The following is a 19,810-nucleotide window of genomic DNA, read 5'->3' as shown; positions in this document are numbered from 1 at the left end:
CTGAGCAATCATATATAAATTATATTGCATGTGATCAGAGGAAAAAAAATCACTAAAGCCACAAAGAACGAAACTTAACAAATGCTTGCTATACATTATCAAATACATGTTATTACCCTGTAACTGATTTGAGCTTAATAGTTCTGGGATTCTGCCAAGCATCCTACAACAAAAAGTCATTCACTCCAAATAGAGGTTGGCAAATCCTACTGTGTTGTACTTTTTTTTTTTTTTTTTTTGAGAACTATAGTCTAGGTGGAAGAAACTCAAGTTGAGATAAACTGAAGGATAAATTGAAGTTGGTAGGTTGTACATTCAAATAGATATTTTCTAGATTTTAACTCAGAATTGAGGAACCTTATTTTGTCTTGGTTATTACCTACTTTTGAGTGTGCCTAACACTCGATGACACTCTAGTAGTTGTTCTGTATTCATGAGCAGGTGACCTATCCTGTCCTAGAAATATTCCTACTTAGCAAAGGAAGAGGTAGTATTGTACAGATGTTTATATTTTTTTAAAAAAGTTTCAGTGTGCAGATTTTTGATCCTTTTTTTACTGAAATGAAATTTACTGAAATGAAAAGAAATTTCATAAACTAGGGTTCGGAAGCTTGTGTAATTTAACATCCTCAGGATTGGCTTTTATTTCAGTCTCTCACAGTGCTGAATACTAAAAAGAGACCTATGTGTTTGCTTTAAATGTTTCCATCAAATGAATAATAGTGGGTTTGAGGTTGTAAAATAGTGGTATAGAGTGTTTTCCCTGCATTGATGGGTCTTAGGTTTAATCTTAACACCAAAAGAAAATTTGTAATAAAGCCAAATTGTTAGACATCTCTTTTCTTTAGTTTGCTGCCTAAAAAATAGATTCCATCTTTTACTTTTTAAGTACTTTATGAATTTTATGGGTTCTCACCTTTCTTTAAATATTTATATTTACTTTTTTGTTCTTATTTGGCATATCTTTTTTGTTGTTTGGTGTTGGGATAGTGTCACATGTAACCAAGGATGGCCTTGAACAAGAACTACTATGTAGGCAAGGATGACTTTGGACTCTTGCATCTGTCTCCCAAGTAATTGGGATTATAGGTCTGCAATACCACCATGCCCAACTTTTGGCATGCTATTTTGGTTTTTTTGAGACAGGATCTCATGTTTTCCAGGATGGCTTCAAACTCTCCTGTCCACTCTTCATAAGTGCTGGTCTTAGAGTTTTACCACCTCCTCATGTGGTATTCTAGGGATTTGATCCAGAGATTCCCGAATGCTAGGAAAACATTCTCCCAACTGAACCCCATTCCTGGAACAGCTGTTTTTTTATGTTAATATAGCATATAGTTTAATTGAAAAGCTCTGGAAGGATGATAAATTATCTCAAGACAAAATCTTTGCCCCACGTTTATGTTTTATGAAAAAAGTTTTATTTTGTGTGGGGGTGTGGATGTGTTTGTTGGTTAGAAGGTTCTCCACCTTTACATGGATCTGGGAATCCAACTGAGGTTGATAGGCCTCACAGCAGTATTTTCACTCATTGGGCCATCTCCATGGCCCTTCCAGGTTTCTTTACATCTATTTCGTTTTTGCCTTTTCTTCCTTTCCTAAGCAACTCAGTATGAATAATATTAGGTGTAACCAAACAATATGGGTATCCAGTGAATGGGATACTCCAGTGACTTAGGAGCTGGTGTGTAGGAGCAAGCATGAATTGGGTTGACAGGATATAGCCCGGCTTACAATGTGAGGGCTTAGATGTTGAGATGGTAGTATCCATGTGCTAGGGGACAGCTTATGTAGCCAGTGAGTTCAAGTTTGGAAATAGAAGTGGTTCACATAGGAAGATTTTTGGTGAGGAGTGTAATCCCAGCTAGAGAGCAGTGAATGTTTCAGTGAGAAGCAATCTGGTGTGATATGAGGAGGGCATCCATGGTGGACTGTTGGCACAGTGAGTTAGAATCTTGGTGGTGTCATGGGATATCTTCGTAGGACAGTAGCTTGTAACTAGGTGAGAGAGAATGAGCAGTAGTAGGGAGAGAACATGGGGAAGGTGTGGCTGAGACCCATATGGGAGAGCTTCCTTAGCAAATAGGAGTCTGGGAAGTTTGGTCAAACAGAGTGAGGTCAGTGTAGGGATTAAGACAACTAGGCCCTCTGAATGTATGTGGCTTGATCTGTTGGGTGAGGAGTGGGAAGCCTAGCAGTGGGTCCAGGACCTATCCCAGGTGTATAATCTGGCTTTTTTAGAGCTCATTCCCTATGGTGGGATACCTTGCTCAGCCTTGACACAGTGGGAGGGCCTTGGTCCTGCCTTACTTAGTCTGCCAGACTTTGTTGATTCCCCAAGGAAGGCCTTACCCTCTCTGAGGAGTGGGAAGGGAGGGAAGTGGAAGGGGACAAGAGAAGGGGAGGGAGGGAGGACTGGGGTTGGTATGTAAAATGAAAAAAAATTTAAATAAAAAATAAAAATAAAGACAAGCTTTGTTAATCAGCTTGGAGGATGATCACATATATTCTTTCATACTTTGGAGAAGAAAGAATAACATAGAATGATGTTGTTGGTTGTTTTCTACTCTTTTGTCTCTTTGGGAGGTCTGCCACCCAGCTCCCTAATAAATCACATGGAGGCTTATACTTTCTTATAAATGCTCAGCCTTAGCTTGGCTTATTTCTAGCTAGCTTTCCTTAACTGAAATAAATTATCTCATCTACCCTTTACCTCTAGACTTTTACCTTTCTCTCTCTCTCTCTCTCTCTCTCTCTCTCTCTCTCTCTCTCTCCCTCCCTCCCTCCCTCCTCCCTCCCCTCCCTCCCTCCCTCCCTCTCTCTCTCTCTCTCTCTCTCTCTCTCTCTCTCTATATATATATATATATATATATATATATAATATATATGTTCTTTTCTTCTTATTCTGTGGATGGCTGGGTGGCTAGCCCCTTCTTTTCTCACTCCTCAATTCCCTCTAACCTGATTTCTTTTCCTATTTATTCTTTCTGCCTACCAGCCCCTCCTATCATTTCTCCTGCCTTGCTAATGGCTGTTCAGTTCTTTATTAGACCAATAAGGTGTTTTACACAGGTAAATTAACACAGCATCACAAATGCAACATAAAAGAATATGACATCTTTTCGTCATTAAACAAATGTTCCACAGCTTAAACACATCTTTAATATTCTACAACAGAGTGGATCCTGTGATTTTTAGATTGTAATTGTATGGATCTGAACTCAGATACAGAGAAATACAGGTGAACAGAACACACATACATTCTCTCCCTTGTCTTACAGGCTGAAGGACAGCAGCTTCCCCAAAACAAGGACTACATGTGGCATCCAATTCATTCCTGCTTTCTAAATTAAAACTAAGGAAGCTAAATATTTCTTCAAAAATTGTGGCTTTCAGAGCTGGTGCAGCTAACATACAAATTAGCCTAGAACAAGTAGAATATTTTGCTATTATTTCTATAACATTGGATTGAATAAAAGTGGGGCTAGGTAAACAACTGGTGTTGACAGTGCTAGTCATCATCTTACAGAATCCAACTAGAAGGGTTTCCTTTATAGTTCTACTATAGTCCGAAGGCCATATCACCATTTTATGCTACTTTATTTTTTATTCCCAATTCCTGCCATTTTGTGGGAGGTACAGTTAGTTTCATTTTTAAAATCATCTTAATTTTAGGCAATTTTGTTTTTCATTATTAAGAATTCTTGCTGTCTGCTTATTGTAGATAATATATAACCTTAGATTTTTATTTTTATTATTTAAGAGAGAGGGTTTTGCTATGTGGCTCAGGTGACCTCAAATTTACAGTCCTCTTGCACAGGCTACCATAGCAAGCTCTATTTTAGTTTTAAGAGTTCTGCATTTCAGTTATTTTTTGAAAGTATTAGTTTTCTTATTTTTAGATTTTCTTCATTTTTGTCTTTGTAAAATGTCCCAAGAGAAAATTAAATTTAAAAATTTATATCTTGATTTTCTGTTTCTGCTTTAGAGACTTAAATGTCCAGTAATCTACAGATGTTGGTCATATTTGAGACTTAGACAACCATACTTTTTGTAAGATATGCTTTTTGTAAGGTCAACTGTCCTATGAATATGCTTGTTAGGTCCAAAGGAAACTCCCAATTCCTCAAATTCCAAAAAGCAGTCCACATTTCCAGAACTGAGCTCAACTAGGACTATAGGAGGATTTCTGGCAGTTAGATAAAAGTCAGCATTCCTCAGGAACTTGTGAAGGTGGTTCCTCTCTATCAAAAGGAGTCATTTCCTTTATGGTAAGGGATATATGGCTACCTGTGGTACCTGTCAGTATATCAGCTTATTCTGGCCTCCAGTCTCCCTCAGGATCACAAGCATGTTAGTATCCCAGGACTTCTTACCACCTTTTCTATCCTAAACTCCCTCCATCTTATAAGCTTCCCTCCCCACAGATACTCATTCTCCCCATAACCCTGCCATCCTCAATGTTTTTGTCTCTATCTGTGCCCTGCTCCTGGATCTCTCACTATGCTTTCTCTATTGTCTATCCCTTGCTGTTCTACTCTCTTCTATTTAGCCTTCAACAGGTCCAGTCTGCTGACCATGTATAGTCTGCTGCTTTCTTTTAATGTTTTGTGCTCTTCCAGAGGCTTCTGGCTGTTTTAACTCACATCTACAACAAAAACCTTCCTCTTAACCATATCATGCCAGTTTATACTGTGCTTTCCTTTAATCTCTTCTGCCCACATTTATTGAGACAGAGTCTCACTATTTAGCACAACCCAGGTTGATGTTAAAGTTGAAATCCTCCAGCTTTAGCCTCATCAAATTTCTGGGATTGCTCTATTACTATTTGCTTGTCTTATTCCCTTTGTTTTATCTGAAGTTCCTTGTCTGCATCTCTGTGACTTTCTCTTAAGCAGATTGGTCTCCTTCATTGAGGATATCCTCAATAAAGTATATTAATATATATTATATTAATCTAGTCAATGAAGGATATTATATATTAATATCACATATAATAAGGATATAATGTATATCCAGTAAAGTATATTAATATATAATATCTGATCTTTAGGTTGCTACTGCTTTTGTTATATTTCATTACTTATAATGCCTTATCTATTTCCATCTTTCAGAAAATCATTGGTCTTTTTTGCACGTGGTTTTCTATTTCATTCCATTATTGCTTTATGTCTTCCTATTTCATTTTGTGTGTATGTGTACTTATATGACATGTGAATATCAGGGACTTCTTGGAGTCAGTTAATTTTTTCTTACTTAACTTGGGTTCAAGGATCAAACTCATGTCATCAAACTTGTTTTGTGGGTGGCAAGCTCCTAGCTAGCCATTTTGCCTGTTTTTAGAACTCTTTATAGTATTATATTGAACAACTAACAGATACTTGTTAAATGAATAAATTGAAAAACATGTTCTTTTGTTAAACTGGTATTGAATTGGAAATATTTTGAAGATGAGTTTTATTTGATTATGGTTTAAAAAATTGATAGTTAACTTTTCTTTCAGGATCATTTGAAAAATTACCGCAGAAGATTTTGCCGGCCTTCCAGGTAGCATGTTTAGACTTGAACTTTTAAAATGATTTATTTTCATCTTCAGAAAGTGGGTTTTTTTTTAAGATAGAAAAATCTGTTACCTTTTGCAGATTGATTTCTATGCATACTGATTGTTTAGTCTTTTAATTATTTTATATAAGAGAGAAATATTAGCACAAGTCATGTAATGACAGTGGAAGTAAGAAAAAATACTTATATAGAATTGTGAACAAGAAGAATTGAACACTGAATTATTAGCATTGAATGGTAATATTAGTGAAATATACTTATTACTATAAGTAGTGAAGTATACTTATTAAGTTTTTTTTATCATAAAGAGCTTGCATTTTGTGTGAAAGATTTTCTTTCTGTACTACCAGTAAAATTACTTAATGAATAAAAATATTAATTATAATAAGATAATAAAGTATATATTATATAAGATATATATAATTATATATCTTATATATATATTATATATAATATATATATATAAGATATATATATTATATAAGATATATATATATTATATAAGATATAAATATAATAAGATAATAAAAATATAATAAGATAATAAACAGTTTATATCATAAAAGGTTTATATCTAATTTAGCTATTAAATGCAGCCAGCCATGTAAGAAGTTATATGGAATTTGTGTGTTTTTGATATTAATGAAACATTAAAAGTTTAGTGTAATTTTAAGCAAAAGTATATTAACCCTCTGTAGAGCTGCATAACCGCAAAGTGCACTTGAAAAGTTGTAGAGAAGACAATGTTAGTTGGAGATGTTGAGATTGGTGTCTATAAAATCTTCATTGCGTTTAGTGCCTGTAAAATATTTCAGTGGTAGACAAGTTGGCCTGTAGTGCTAGAAGTCCTGGGTTTACTTCCCAAAACAAAAGGAAAACATTTCACGACTAATTGAGTTTCTTCAAAAACCAGAATTGGTATTCAAATTCAAATATAGTAGTTGTCTGAACCAATTTTAGATACAGATACTGAAATTTGAGTAGACATGTGTAGATAATAAAATAACTTCTCTTAATATTAAATACAAATGGAATGTTTGATGGACTCAGACTATCAAGTGTTTAAATAGTAGAGATAATTTTTCCTATTTAAAGTTAACATTTTGTGTGGGAGTTTCAAATGGACAATAACATAAGTAAAAAACATCTTACAGAAGTTATATATTTACTTTATTTTTTTTTTTTTACTAGAGCCCCCAACATTAATACAAGACAAGGCCAGAATGTGCTGGAAATCTTACAAGACTGTTTTGAAGAACAAAGTAAGGCTTCATTTCTAGATGAACTTTCAGAATTGGTATAGATGAAAATAGAAATCTATCACAAATGTCTAATGTAGCAGATATGTTCTAGCATTTAAATATATAGAGCAATTTCTTCTTAACTTTGAGTATATATAACCAATCCTTCTTGTACCTTTTAGTATATTGAGGAGAATGTTGAATATTACTGATACAGCCACAGTAATATGTCATCTTTAATTCACACTGGATTCCTATAATCTGGAACTCTATAGATCAATACTTTGCACAAAAGAATATATTTCCTTAATGTGAAAATCTAAAATCATAAATATTTGGAAATCTAGAAGTTTGGATATGAATATCATGCCACAAATGGAAAGTTCTATGAAACCTTATTTTATGCACAGAATTACCTTTAGTCTTTGTGTATAAAGTGCATGTGAAATGTAAGTAAATTTGTGTTTAGACTCAAGAAAAATCTTGAGATGCATGTGTAAATATTCTAAAATCTGCCTAAAATATGGAATTAGATAATTATAGATCCAAGCATTTTTATAAGGGAGAAAGTATAAGGGATCATTTGCATTTGAAGTAATTTTGGTAATTTACATTTGTTTATTACAAAGTGGTGAATTAGGGCAAAAAACGTTCTGAGGCTGAACATGAGTAGATGAGTAGAGAGATGCTAGATGTTTTTGTCTAATGTCATCTCCCAAAATATGGGTTGGAACATTGATTTCCAATGCTGTAACAGTGTTTAGAGATGAGACTTTTGCGGTGTGGTTAGATCATAAGGTTTTTGTCCTCATGAATGAATTTAAGCCAACCATGTAAAAGGTCTTGGGAGCTATGTCAGATCTGTTTCTTAACTTGCTTGGGAGAAATAAATGACTCTTGCTATAAAATCTTGATACAAAATCTCTGAAATCTCTGTGTTTTTAAAATCATTCAGTTTCCTGTATTTATTTTGCAGATCTGGGTTTTGTGGTTGTTAGGCAAGCACTCTATCACTGAGCTGCATCCCTAATTCAGTCTTAGGTATTCTGTTAGCACAAAAAGTAAGATAGCAGAAAAACTATCTGCATTACAGACTGAAAGAACTGAGTTCCCCCTTCCCCCTTAGGAATTTTGTTTGCTTTTCTGTTTCTAGTGTTTGTAGGAACACTTGAATATTACATTGATATCTCTATTTCTTTAGGCTAGTTGTATTTTGAAGAGTCAACTGACAGTTCTTCACAGGTCATATAGAGCAATGGTCCTCAACCTTCCCTTTAATATAGTTCCTCAGGATGTGATGATGTCCTACCATAAAAATTATTTTTGTTGCTACTTCATAACTGTAAATATGAACCATATTGTAAATATCTATGTTTTTCAATGGTCATAGGTGACCCCTATGAAAGGGTTAGTTGACCCCCCAAGGAGTTATAACCCACAGGTTGAGAGCCACTGATACAGAGCCATTCAGTTAGAATATTTCTTTCAAGAGAGTCTCAGTATGTTGATCAGGCTAGCCTTGAATTAACAGAGATCTGCCTGCCTCTGCTGAGATTTTAAAAGTTGTATTCCACTTTACCCCGTTGGGTTTTTAATACATTTAATATGTTTTAAGTCTTGTCAATGGTTTTTATTACAGATTCTACAGAGTCATTGCTTTGTACCACTCCTAAAGCAAAAGATAATTGTAATCAGTCAGCAGGCAAAGAGGTAAGTCTAACAGGAGAACTGATGGAGGTTTGGTACTTTAATGAATGATGTTTAAGCAGTCTTCTTATGTATATTTTAATTGCCTTATTCTTTAAAAAGAATCCTATGCTTCTCTTGCTTTCATAAAACTTGGAGGTATTATAAAATTTTGGTTTGATATTTCTAGTATTTGACATTGGGAATATACAAAATTTATAGTAATCCTTTTTGTTTCTTCTAAACTAATACTTAAGAGTTCTAGGGAAATGGGTAGCTTTAAAGTTTAAAGATTGACAAATGTGGTTGTTTTCAGAAGACTGATGGGACTGGTTGCTGGCCTCAAAAACTGCTTTTGGTTGACTGTGTGCTTTGAAGGGTAGGTTGATTTATTATCCAAAAGTAGTATAGTTTTAGTTAGATTTTTTTTTTTTTTCAAGTACTGTATTTGAACCCAGGGCCTTGCACATGCCAAACACAGTGTTGAATCACTGAGTTATACTCCTAGTGGTAATGGGTTTGAAGTTAGTGGCCCAAGACATGCTATTTGGAAGTATAGTACTAATTAGAAAGCTCATAGAAGTAAAGTTCGTTAAAAACCGATAAACAGTGTTCTACTACAAGCTGACCTGGAACTTAGCTATACTGCCCAGGCTGGCTTTGCGCTCACGATCCTGAATGCATTATCTGTATAGATTATCTTTGCTTTAAGGAATGAAGACAACCAGATCTTTCAGAATTTGACAGACCTTTTATAATATGAGAAATCACATTGATCTTTGAAAATTAAAATCAACTTTAAATTTCCTGGGAACTTGACTTGATCATTAAATTCTTAAGAAATAAGTTTTTACTTTGACAGTTTTTTATATGTGTATAATGAATTGATTTTTCCCCTAAATTTAGTTTGATATTTGAGATGTTTGCATCCATATTCACAAATATTGTTCTCCCCTCTCCCCTCCTTAAAATGTTTTTATAGGTCTTAACTTTTGAGGTTCCTTTTCTAGGCAGAATGAAGTATGTTACAGCAGTCCAGCAACACTCTACTGTGACAACTAGTTAAGCATAAAATGTAAACAAATTAGAGCTTTAAAAGATAATGAAGACAGGTTTAGCAATATATAATCTGCAGCTAACTTTCTTCACTTCTGAGGGAGAAAAAGGTTCTTGTATGTCTACTGACTCAGAGAGGTTTTCTTCTCTGGCTGGTAGGTGGTATGGTCATTAATCTATCTTCTGTTTGGCTGAGAGGAGTATTTCTCCCCAGTCTCAGATGGATCTTTTTCTGGCCTCGGTATGTATGTATGTATGTATGTATGTATGTATGTATGTATGTATGTATGTAATAATTAACTAATTTGAGACCCTGTCTCACTTGAACTTGAATATGAGCCTCTTGCCTCAGTTTCCTGAGTGCTGGGATCACAGATGTGTACCATTGTGCCTGGCTTAGATGCATACCATTGTGCCTGACTTTAAAAAACTTCTGAAACAAGGGCTGACCTTGAATTTGCTGTGTATCCAAGAATGCCCTTGAACTCCAGATCCTTCTTTTTCTCTTAAGTATTGTGTTTATAGTTGTATACTAGCTTGCCTGATTTAAATGCACATTTTGGTGAATTTTTATAACCATGATCTAGATCAAGATATACATTATGAAGGGCTGAGATTCTATTATAGGTAGTTGTGGTAGACAATTGAGGTTTTCTTTTTTGTTTTGTCATTTTCAAATTTATTAACAAAGTTGTTAATGATTTTCTAAAACTTTGTTTTTAGGGTCTGTAATGTCCTCTTTTACATTTTTGACATTGGCATTTTTACTTTAGTATTTTTCTTCATTAGTGTGGCAGGACTGCCACTTTGGTCTTTTGGCAAAAGGAAGTTTAGTTTTGTTGATTCCTTCTTACACTTGTTATTAGTCTCATTATTTTTCCCTTATATAATTTCTCCTGTGTTAGTTTTTATTCATATATGTGTATGTGTATTTTGTCTTCTGTAAGAGATATTTCAAAACAGTAGAGATTTTGTATATGCTAAATTATTTTATCCAGATTGGGACTTTCTAACCTACAAAGTTAGCTGTCAGCTTCACATAAGAAATGTAATTTGGGGGATTTGAGAGATGGCTTAGTGGTGTAAGAGCACTGTTGCTCTTCCCAAAGGATCTGAGTTCAATTCTAGCACCCAAGTTGTTGGCTCAAAGCTGCCTAACTCAAGCTCCAGGAGGTCTGACACACTCTCTGACTTCCATACTATCAGCATACATGTAACATGCACATTCACACAGTCATATGTGTAAATAAGATAAAATCTTAAAACGTTTTTTGTTACTTTTAATTATGTGTATTTATGTATGTGAATATAGCTACTTGAAAGAGGCAAGGTGTGGGTTCCTCTTAGAGCTGGAGTTACAGGTGCTTGTGAATCACGTGATGTAGATGCTGCGAATGGGGTCCTTCGGAAAGCACTGTGAGCTCTTAACTGCTGAGCTATCTCTCCAGCTCAATAAAACAAACCCTAAAAATATACTAGAATAAAATTTGAGTTTTATTACTGCTATGCAGGTAGGACAGGTAGCTAGCTTCATAAGGGGAGAGGACATCAAGTCTAGATATCCATATACAGGCTCCTATATTATCCAAGGAGCCATGAATGTTAGATTTGAAGAGTAATATGCATATGTACACAGATACCCATCACGTAGTGTACCATCAGTCCATTTTTATTGGATTCTGCTTCCATGGACATTCCCTGTCTATCAAACATTATAATCCTAGGAGGAAACAAAACAACTGTTCACCATAATCATGTTTTGTAAAATAGCTAGGGCAGGTTATCACAACAGGTTCAAGCTTACCACTTGTTAAAGAAGAAGCATTATACAACTCAGTCTGTAGGTTCCTGGCAATGGCTAGCCCTTTAAATGATTAGGTATGCTGTGTTAACACTTTATTACATAGAGTGAATTCTGAAATATTGTATTGTTTTATACTTTCTTCTATATTTTTGAACTTTACCTTAATGGTATCACTATGGATTTTCATGAACTTGCTTTTTTTGTTAATGTAATCATTTGTGGTTTGTGTTAACTCTGGTGTTGTAACTTTTAGAGATATTATATGATGTTCCATAGTTTGTTTATTCCCTCTCTGTTCAGTAGTTCTTTAGTATTACTACCAGTGCTTTGTTGTTTAAAACTTTCCTCCAATTTTAAAAGTGTGCATCTAATCACAATTGACAGTATAATAAAGAAGATCAAATGTATTTTTTTTGTGCTCAATGCCAGGCATCACATTCAGAATCAGTACCAGTTTCTTCAAGGAAGAAAGGCACTTTGAAGGTTGCTGCAGAACCAAGTGAAGCTGCTTGTGGATCAGGTTGGTAGCACACTCATGGCAGTTTAAAAGCTGAAATGACATACGTGGTGCACACGATGTGTAAGGTGACAAGATTAGTGTCAGATTAGGTATATTGAATCTCAATTTTATTTAATACACTTTTGAACTTTGACCTCATTTGGTTTTTACTGTGTCACTATAATGTTACACTCTAGGTTTAGAGTATGTGTGATTCAAAGCCCAGTGTTCTCATTTATTTGCCTATCATTCACAAAATTTTTCTCTGAATTTTCAGTTTTATTTAGTTAAAATTCTAAGTAGAATAGACTTTGTGTAGTACATTTGTTTTGTTTTGTTGTGTTTTGTTTGTTTGTTTGTTTGTTTGTTTTTCAAGACAGGGTTTCCCTGTGTAGCTTTGGAGCCTGTTCTGGAACTTGCTGTGTATATCAGACTGGCCTTGAACTCAGAGATCTGCCTACCTCTGCCTCCTGAGTGTGTGATTATTAAAGGCTTGCATTACCACCGCCCAGTGTAATTTTTTGATAATCATTTTTCTCTCTTCCTCTACAACATGTATTTACCTTTCAAAAATGCTAAAGTTTGAAAGGCACTGTAAAATATGTGAGAGGATAACTAAGGTATAGTAGAAAATGTATGCATACCAATTATCTGACTTCTCTTCCATAATACCCTTGTCCCATTGTACAAACTAGCACTTTGCTACTTTGCCACTATAGGCAGAACAAAGCTCCCATGGCCCATGTTCTAGAGCAAGTTTCCCTCTAGTTTGTGTTCTGCTATGATTTTGAGAGAATGTGGGTTCTTTCCTTTCCCTTTGCATAGTGTTGTTTCTGGGTTGCAGACATCTCAGTCACCTAGTTGAAGGACAAATGGGAAGTGAACAGGAAACCCAGGAGACCATATTGTGAATTGTTCCTTAAGTCTTCAGTTTTCCAGGTAGATACCCTAGTGTCTCTTAGGTTTCAGAGCCCTATTATTGTTGGTTGATGGATGATTTCTAAGGAATTTAGTTGCATTAAAAGGGAGAAGCATAGAACTGACATCTTACCTTTGAACTAAAAGCTGTTTTTTGTTGTACTTAATTTTTTAGATCTTTGTATTTAAGAACAATAAGTTAGTATGAATATTTTCTAATTTTTCTTTGACATTTGAGGACTGAAGGTGATTTTATGTAAGTATCTATCTATATATATATATGTATTTATATGTATATATACTCTATATGTATATAGATACTTGTATGCACATGTTATATGTATGCATGTTGTATATGTATGTATGTTCATCTAGCTACATTAGCTTACACGCTCTTAGTCTATCCATAGCAGAATCTCATAATTTCTGTATTCTTCATATTTTAGCTGTGTACAAGCTTTACATCTCAAGACTTTGGGCATAAATTTTGGAGTTTCTGTGTTTGAGGATTTCTGTATTTCCATAACACAGATGGTGTGGACCAAGTACATGTTCATTTCACTAATTTGGTAAATCAGAATTCTTAAAGTAATTAGGTATTTTAATTATAGATCTTTGATTCTAAACTTAATGAACTATGTGTTTCTTGAAAGCTTCTAATTCTAAATATGGTTGATTTTTAAAAGTACATTTGATTTAAATACTATTTAACTACTGAGAACTGTCATCATATAATTTTCTTTTAGTTCAGGCTAATGAAGTTCATCAGAAAATTCTGGCTACTGATAATGTTTCTAAAAGTACCGTGGACTCAAACAGCATGTCGAGTGAAAAAACAAATGGTCACCACAGGGCCACCAATGATAACTTTTGCTTATCCCGTGGCTCCCCTGTGGTTCTTTTGGATGCAAAAACATCTGAATTGCAGAATGTTATTTCATCTCTTGGACAAAGGAGGGTGACTTCTGTCTTAAGAAATTCAGTAGATAAGAAATCTTCAAATACAGACATTTCTCTTAAAACCAGGAAAAGGTAATTTTTGTTTGAGTAATAATAATTAATTACAAATGGTAATTTAGCCTTTTATGTAGATTTGAAGAAAGGGGTTAAAAATGCATTTTGCTTAGCTTTAGTTTTTAATTAGTTGCAAGGAAGGCATTAAAGTTTATTTCAGAGATATTTGGAGGTTAACTTTTCTATAGTCTGTAGAAAAATGTTTTCTTTGTGGGGCTGGTGAGGTGGCTCAGCAAATTAAGGCAACTGGTGTATAAGTCTGGTAACTGTAGTTCAATCTCTGGAAACCAAATAAAGATGGAAAGACTCCACAAGTTGTCCTCTAAAACGCCCATGTATATGCCATGTGTACATACATCATGCATGCACATACACAATAAGACCAAGTTTTCTTTGTGATAGTAAGTTTTCTGTAATGTCCTTTGTTTACTTAAGATTTTTAGTTATCTTACAAAACAATAATTTTCACTGACATCTTTATATATCATTGTACATTGCTTACATTCTCTCCACCCCATTATTTTTAACTTCTTGAAAGAAACAATTTATATTTCTTGCATATTATTTATGATTGCAAGGGTGAGTATTAGGTCCTTTCTAGGATGCAAAAATTTGATTATTTAAGATACTTTGTTATTTTAAGACCTTTGTAAGAAGTAAAAATTTACCTTATGGAGAATTTGGCTTACCTTTTTAACCTCTCAGGCTAAACTTTGAAGATAAAAGTATTTTGAACCAAGCAGAAATAGTGAACAGTGTATTAGAAGTAGAGGATAACATATCAGAAGGACAAGAAGAGATATCATCAGGAACTTTCCAGGAAAGAGGACAAGATCTGAGCTATGAAATTCAACAACGATCTAAAAAGAGTTTTTCAGCATTGTATTTAGAAGCTGTCAAGAGGAAAAATGAATCTAGGTAAAGTTATTACAAAACTATCCTTTTGGATTTTTTTTTTTGATTCATTCTGTGAACCTTATCTGGGTGTTCTATGTTATTTAATTTTAATATAGAAGTCTTTTTATTTTCTTTTTTATTGAATTATAAAATTTTTATTAGAATTTTGTGCAATGTGTCTTGATCATTTATACTCATCACCATTTATACTCCTCCCCAAATCTTGCCAGATTCATGCCTTTTCTACCCATGTAGTTTTATGGCCTCTTATTTTCTTTTTTAACACCTGTTAAGTCCATTTTGTGCTGTGCATATATTCTTGGATGTGTGACCTTTCCCCAGGAGCATGGTTTACTTACTAGGGCTATATTCTTAAAGAAAACCAAATATCTCTCTGCCAGCAGCTATCAGTAGCTCCTTGGTTAGGTGTGGGACTTATGCCCACCTTGGCTGGCATGAGTTTGCACAGGTCTTTTTTTTTTTTTTGGTTTTTCAAGACAGGGTTTCTCTGTGTAGCTTTGTAGCCTATCCTGGCACTCACTCTGGAGACCAGGCTGGCCTCTGCCTCCCGAGTGCTGGGATTAAAGGCGTGTGCCACCAACACCCGGCCCGAGTTTGCACAGGTCTTAATGTATACTGTCACAACCACTGTGAGTTCATATGTACAGCTACCCTGTTCTATCTGGAAGATACTGTTTCTTTGTAGACATCTGCTGCCTTTGGCTCTTATATTCTTTTCACTTCTCTCCCACAGATCATCTCATGATCATTTGATCACTTGAGAGAAGGGAGTGTGATATAGATATCCCATTTAGGACAATCCATGATATCTTATTCTCTGTACTTGGACCACTTATAGGTCTCTCTCTCTTTCTCTCTCTCTTTTTTCTACTACAAATAGTAGCTTCTCTGATGAGGGTTGAGAGATACATTAATGTATGGGCATAACAAAAAAGCAATATAGGACTTAGTTTAATACTATGTCCATTTAGAGAATAATAGTAGCAGGTTGTCCGCTAAGGCCTATAACCCCAATAGTGCTGCCTGGTATGGGTTTGGTCTTGTGTAATCGGAGAATAAATCCAATCAAAAAGTGTTTGTTACTTCTGGGATTCATGCCATGATTGTACCACTGAACCTGTTATGAAGCCATTATTGTAACTCAGGATTCACAGCTGGGTAAGACTGACCATGAAGAAGTGCTGCTTCCTAGTTTGCTCCCTGATGGCTTGCTTAGCCTGCTTCTTAGACTATCCAGAACTACCTGCCTAGGAGTGGTACTGCTCCTAAGGGACTGGGCCTTCCTACATATCAATCACTTATTAAGGAAATGCTCCATTTGCCAATCTTATGGAGACATTTTTTTTTCCAATTGTGTTTTCCTATTAGATAACAGTAGCTTATGCCAAATTGACAAAAACAAAACCCATAATACAAACAGAAAACACAGAGCAATCACTAAATGTGTGAATTGTCTAAGATGTACAGATACGTTCTATGAATATTTTAGTGATTTTATAATTCTTTTATAACTGAGTATATGCAAGTATGATAATGCTTTCTTACTAAACAACTTAGGGTTAGCTGTGTGGGGAAAGAGGGCTGTAACAGTATAACATTATTTGACCTCACGACAACAGATTGTGTGGCATTGTCTCCTTTGTAATAAGAATCATCTTTCCCTGTTTTCATAGCACTGGATATCTTGTGTCTGTGGTATCCTAAGTCAACTTAATTCTGAGCCATTATTATAATCCTGAAATATGTGTGAAAATAAGCATGAGATGTTAGAACTTATGAAGTTTTGTGTATCATAGTTCATTTATTTGAATAATTATTATATTTCTTCACTTAACATCTTTGTATTTGGTGCTATTATGAATGGAATTATGTCAGATATAAAAAGGGTAAGAAGCCATTTAAAATCAGCTATTATTGTTCTCTTAAAGTGTTAGATATGATGGTTTATTATATGTACTATTATTAATAATTTTGATATGAAGAATCTATACAAATGCAGATATCTGTACAAATATTTTAATCAAACTTATATAGATATGGCATGCACTTTCTATTGTAAGTAAATATGTTTGGCTTATAATTATACAGTTGTGAATTTCAAGGTTTTAGCATGTGTATTGATTGAGGGGCATCAAAATAGATGCCCAGCTTTAAATTCCTGTGATTTTAGTATTATAAAATTGGAGGGAAGGATTAAGAGAAAATTGAGGAGACATGTGATTTTATTTCCTGTATAGATTATTTTATTCACTAAACAAAGATGAAACGTTAGTTACTTTAACTATTAAAATAATGTTTTGTTTCAGTTCCATTGTTAGGCATACAGCAGCACTTCCTCTTTCATCTCCTCCAAATGAAGCGAAATTATTAGAAGATGAATTTATTATTGATGAGTCGGATAGAAATTTTGCCAGTCAACCTTTGGTGACAATACCAAGAAAAGGCAGACATCTGAGACACAACTTGCCATCCTCTGAAAACATTGTAACTCCTGAAGATAAGAAGTTAAGAGAAAAACCTACAACTGTGATAAGTGATTCACAGCCTCAGAAATCTCCCTCAATAGGGAAATCTCAACCCCCTGTTGAAAACATCCTCGGGACTAGTTGTACAGATGAATTAGAAAGTGATTGTAGATCTACAGAAAATAAAATGCATTCTGAGAATGCCAAAAAAACATCTGGATGCAAAAGGACTGTAAGACAGAAGCAGAGAAGAGTATCAAAGCCTAATGTAGTTGAAGAGAAGCTTAATGTGGGACAGGGTAAAAAGGGAAAGAGGAATATGTCAAATATTGGCCAAGACAAGTTACAAGTAAATTCAAAAAGAACTAAGAAAGACTGTGAAGATTCGAGAAATGAGCCTACTCCCAAGAAACAGATGCCCCCTATTGGTAAGTGTTTATATTAATTCAGAGTGTGAGTACTCTTGCATTATTTTATAGTAGTTATTTTCTTCCTTAGCTTTGGGAGATAGGCAAAGGAAAGTTGCCTACAAAGATTCACAAGACTTTTTGGTGTTCTTTTTGAGAATTTCTCCAGGTTTAGTTCAGTGCAGAGTCACTTTTTAAAAAAATGACTTAAATAGATCCTAAGGCAGAAACACACATGGAGAAAGTGAAAGACTATAAACAAGTTAATGAAACTATTTCCCATGCTAACATTATATTTTTTGGGAGAGGTATGTAGATTGACAGATGCATATGTGTGTATATATGGGATGAAAGAAGAACAGAAAATAAGTCTCTACCCAGTATTGCCATAGATTTTTTTTTTTTATCTATAAATATTTTTGAGTAAGGACTGGTTAATAAATAATGGTTTGATGTGTTGCTACACTGATTGTGAATTTCCATTTTTGTTATCGACTACCACGCATTTAGTAGCTTAAACAACATTTTTGTTTAGCTCTATTTCTCATGTGTCTGTAATAGGTCCCTTCTTACTTTTTCTATCCTTTTGAACTACCCATAATCCTAAACTGATGGACCTTCTCTGTCATCAAAGTTAACAATGTTTCATTTCTTCTGTCACTGATTTCTTACTTCTCCAGATATCATCCCAAGTTCTATTTGATCCCAAATTTTAAGGATATATGTTTGAGCTAATAGGGCTAATCAAAAGTAATCTCATTTCAAGGTTTATTGTTTAGTCATACTAATTTCTTCTTCCAAAATTAGATTTCAAGACAATTAAAAGGGAAGGCAGTAATTACCTGTTTTATTTTTGTGTAGTGGTAAGTACAAAGAAACAATGTTTTGTCTTTCAAAAGATACTCAGACTAGGGAGATAGCTCAGTGCTTGTCTTTCAAGCAGAGTGACCTGATTTTGATTCCCAAAACCCAAGTTAGAAAAATATAGCTGTTGTGGTTTCTTTTTTTTTTTTTTTTTTTTTTTTTGTTTTTCGAGACAGGGTTTCTCTGTGTAGCTTTGGAGCCTATCCTGGCACTCGCTCTGGAGACCAGGCTGGCCTCGAACTCACAGAGATCCGCCTGCCTCTGCCTCCCGAGTGCTGGGATTAAAGGCGTGCGCCACCAACGCCCGGCGTGGTTTCATACCTTTGTAATACCAGTACAGGGGAGGCAGAGATAGACAAATCCTTGGGGCTTGGTGGCTGGTCAGCATAGCCTAACTGGTGAGTTCTAGGTAGTAGCTCTCTCAATAAAATGAAACAAAATAAAAATAAATAAGAAGAGATGACATTTAAGGTTTCCTCTTTTTTCCATACATGTGCACCTGTATGCATGTGCCTGCATGCACATACACACATATTTCTCTTTTAGTTTATGACGAGCAGTGTGAAGCATTTACTTGTAATTGACAGAAAATCAGCCAATTGAAAACACATGGCTTTTTAAAGAAATAGATGTGAAAGTCACCCATGAGATAAAACTTCAGATGTTTTTTGTAATTGAGTTTTATTTATTTAAAATATGTTGTGAACTTCAGAAAACTGTTATTTTGAATAGTTTTTATGGGTTTTCTTTACATTAGAAAACAAGAAAAACCAGCATAGCACCCCAAAAGATAGGAAAAAATCCGGAAAGAAATGTTTTTCTGGTGAATCCAGGAATACATTTGTGCCTGAAGAAGTGTCTGTGAGTGTCAGGAGAAGTCATAGAGTTTCTCAGCATCCATCTGAGTGGTGGCTGGTAAAACCAGAGAAAGGTAAGTATTTTAATTTAAATCATCTTCTTTGAAAGGTCCCTACAATCACTCTCTATGGGGTTATTTGTGACTTATTCCCATTATATAGAAAAAATTTATAAAGACAAAGTTAAATAGGTTCATCAACAGAAATGTTGACAGTTATGAAGTATAAAGTTATACAGTGTTCTTTGTGGAGGCATGTGCTATGGACAAACATATCCAAAGTCAAAGCTCTTTTAGTTAAGAAGGTTTATGTTATATGAGGGAAGACAGCATAGATAAAATAATTCATGAAATAATAGATAGACTTGAGTACTATTTTAGTACAAGATGCTATGGTGCCACTCACATGGGTGTAGGTGGATCTTCTCGCCTTAGTTAACACAATCCACATAGCCTCTTTGTAGGCATACCTAGAGGCCCATCTCCTAGGAGATTTAGATTCTGTTAAGTTGACAGCACT

The 19,810-nt window shown here is 34.7% G+C and overlaps 1 protein-coding gene across 4 annotated transcripts in view; it reads left to right on the top strand.

Moving 5' to 3' along the window:
- Cenpc (centromere protein C) overlaps positions 1-19,810 on the top strand; it is a 52,492-nt gene that overhangs the window by 1,042 nt on the left and 31,640 nt on the right. For 3 of the 4 annotated variants that reach the window (XM_027390978.2, XM_035452723.1, XM_027390977.2), the window contains exons 2-9: positions 5,504-5,547; positions 6,754-6,824; positions 8,443-8,513; positions 11,779-11,869; positions 13,513-13,798; positions 14,486-14,698; positions 17,005-17,591; positions 19,192-19,365. In XM_027390978.2, the coding sequence (XP_027246779.1) occupies positions 5,504-5,547; positions 6,754-6,824; positions 8,443-8,513; positions 11,779-11,869; positions 13,513-13,798; positions 14,486-14,698; positions 17,005-17,591; positions 19,192-19,365 (1,537 nt within the window). Of the gene's footprint in view, positions 1-5,503; positions 5,548-6,753; positions 6,825-8,442; positions 8,514-11,778; positions 11,870-13,313; positions 13,336-13,512; positions 13,799-14,485; positions 14,699-17,004; positions 17,592-19,191; positions 19,366-19,810 lie in introns of those variants that run through there. The other variant, XM_035452724.1, reaches the window with a different exon arrangement.

This window comes from Cricetulus griseus, assembly GCF_003668045.3.
Source record: "Cricetulus griseus strain 17A/GY chromosome 1 unlocalized genomic scaffold, alternate assembly CriGri-PICRH-1.0 chr1_1, whole genome shotgun sequence".
In the NCBI taxonomy this organism is placed as follows: Eukaryota; Metazoa; Chordata; class Mammalia; order Rodentia; family Cricetidae; genus Cricetulus; species Cricetulus griseus.
This window is presented reverse-complemented; position numbering and strand designations above follow the sequence as displayed.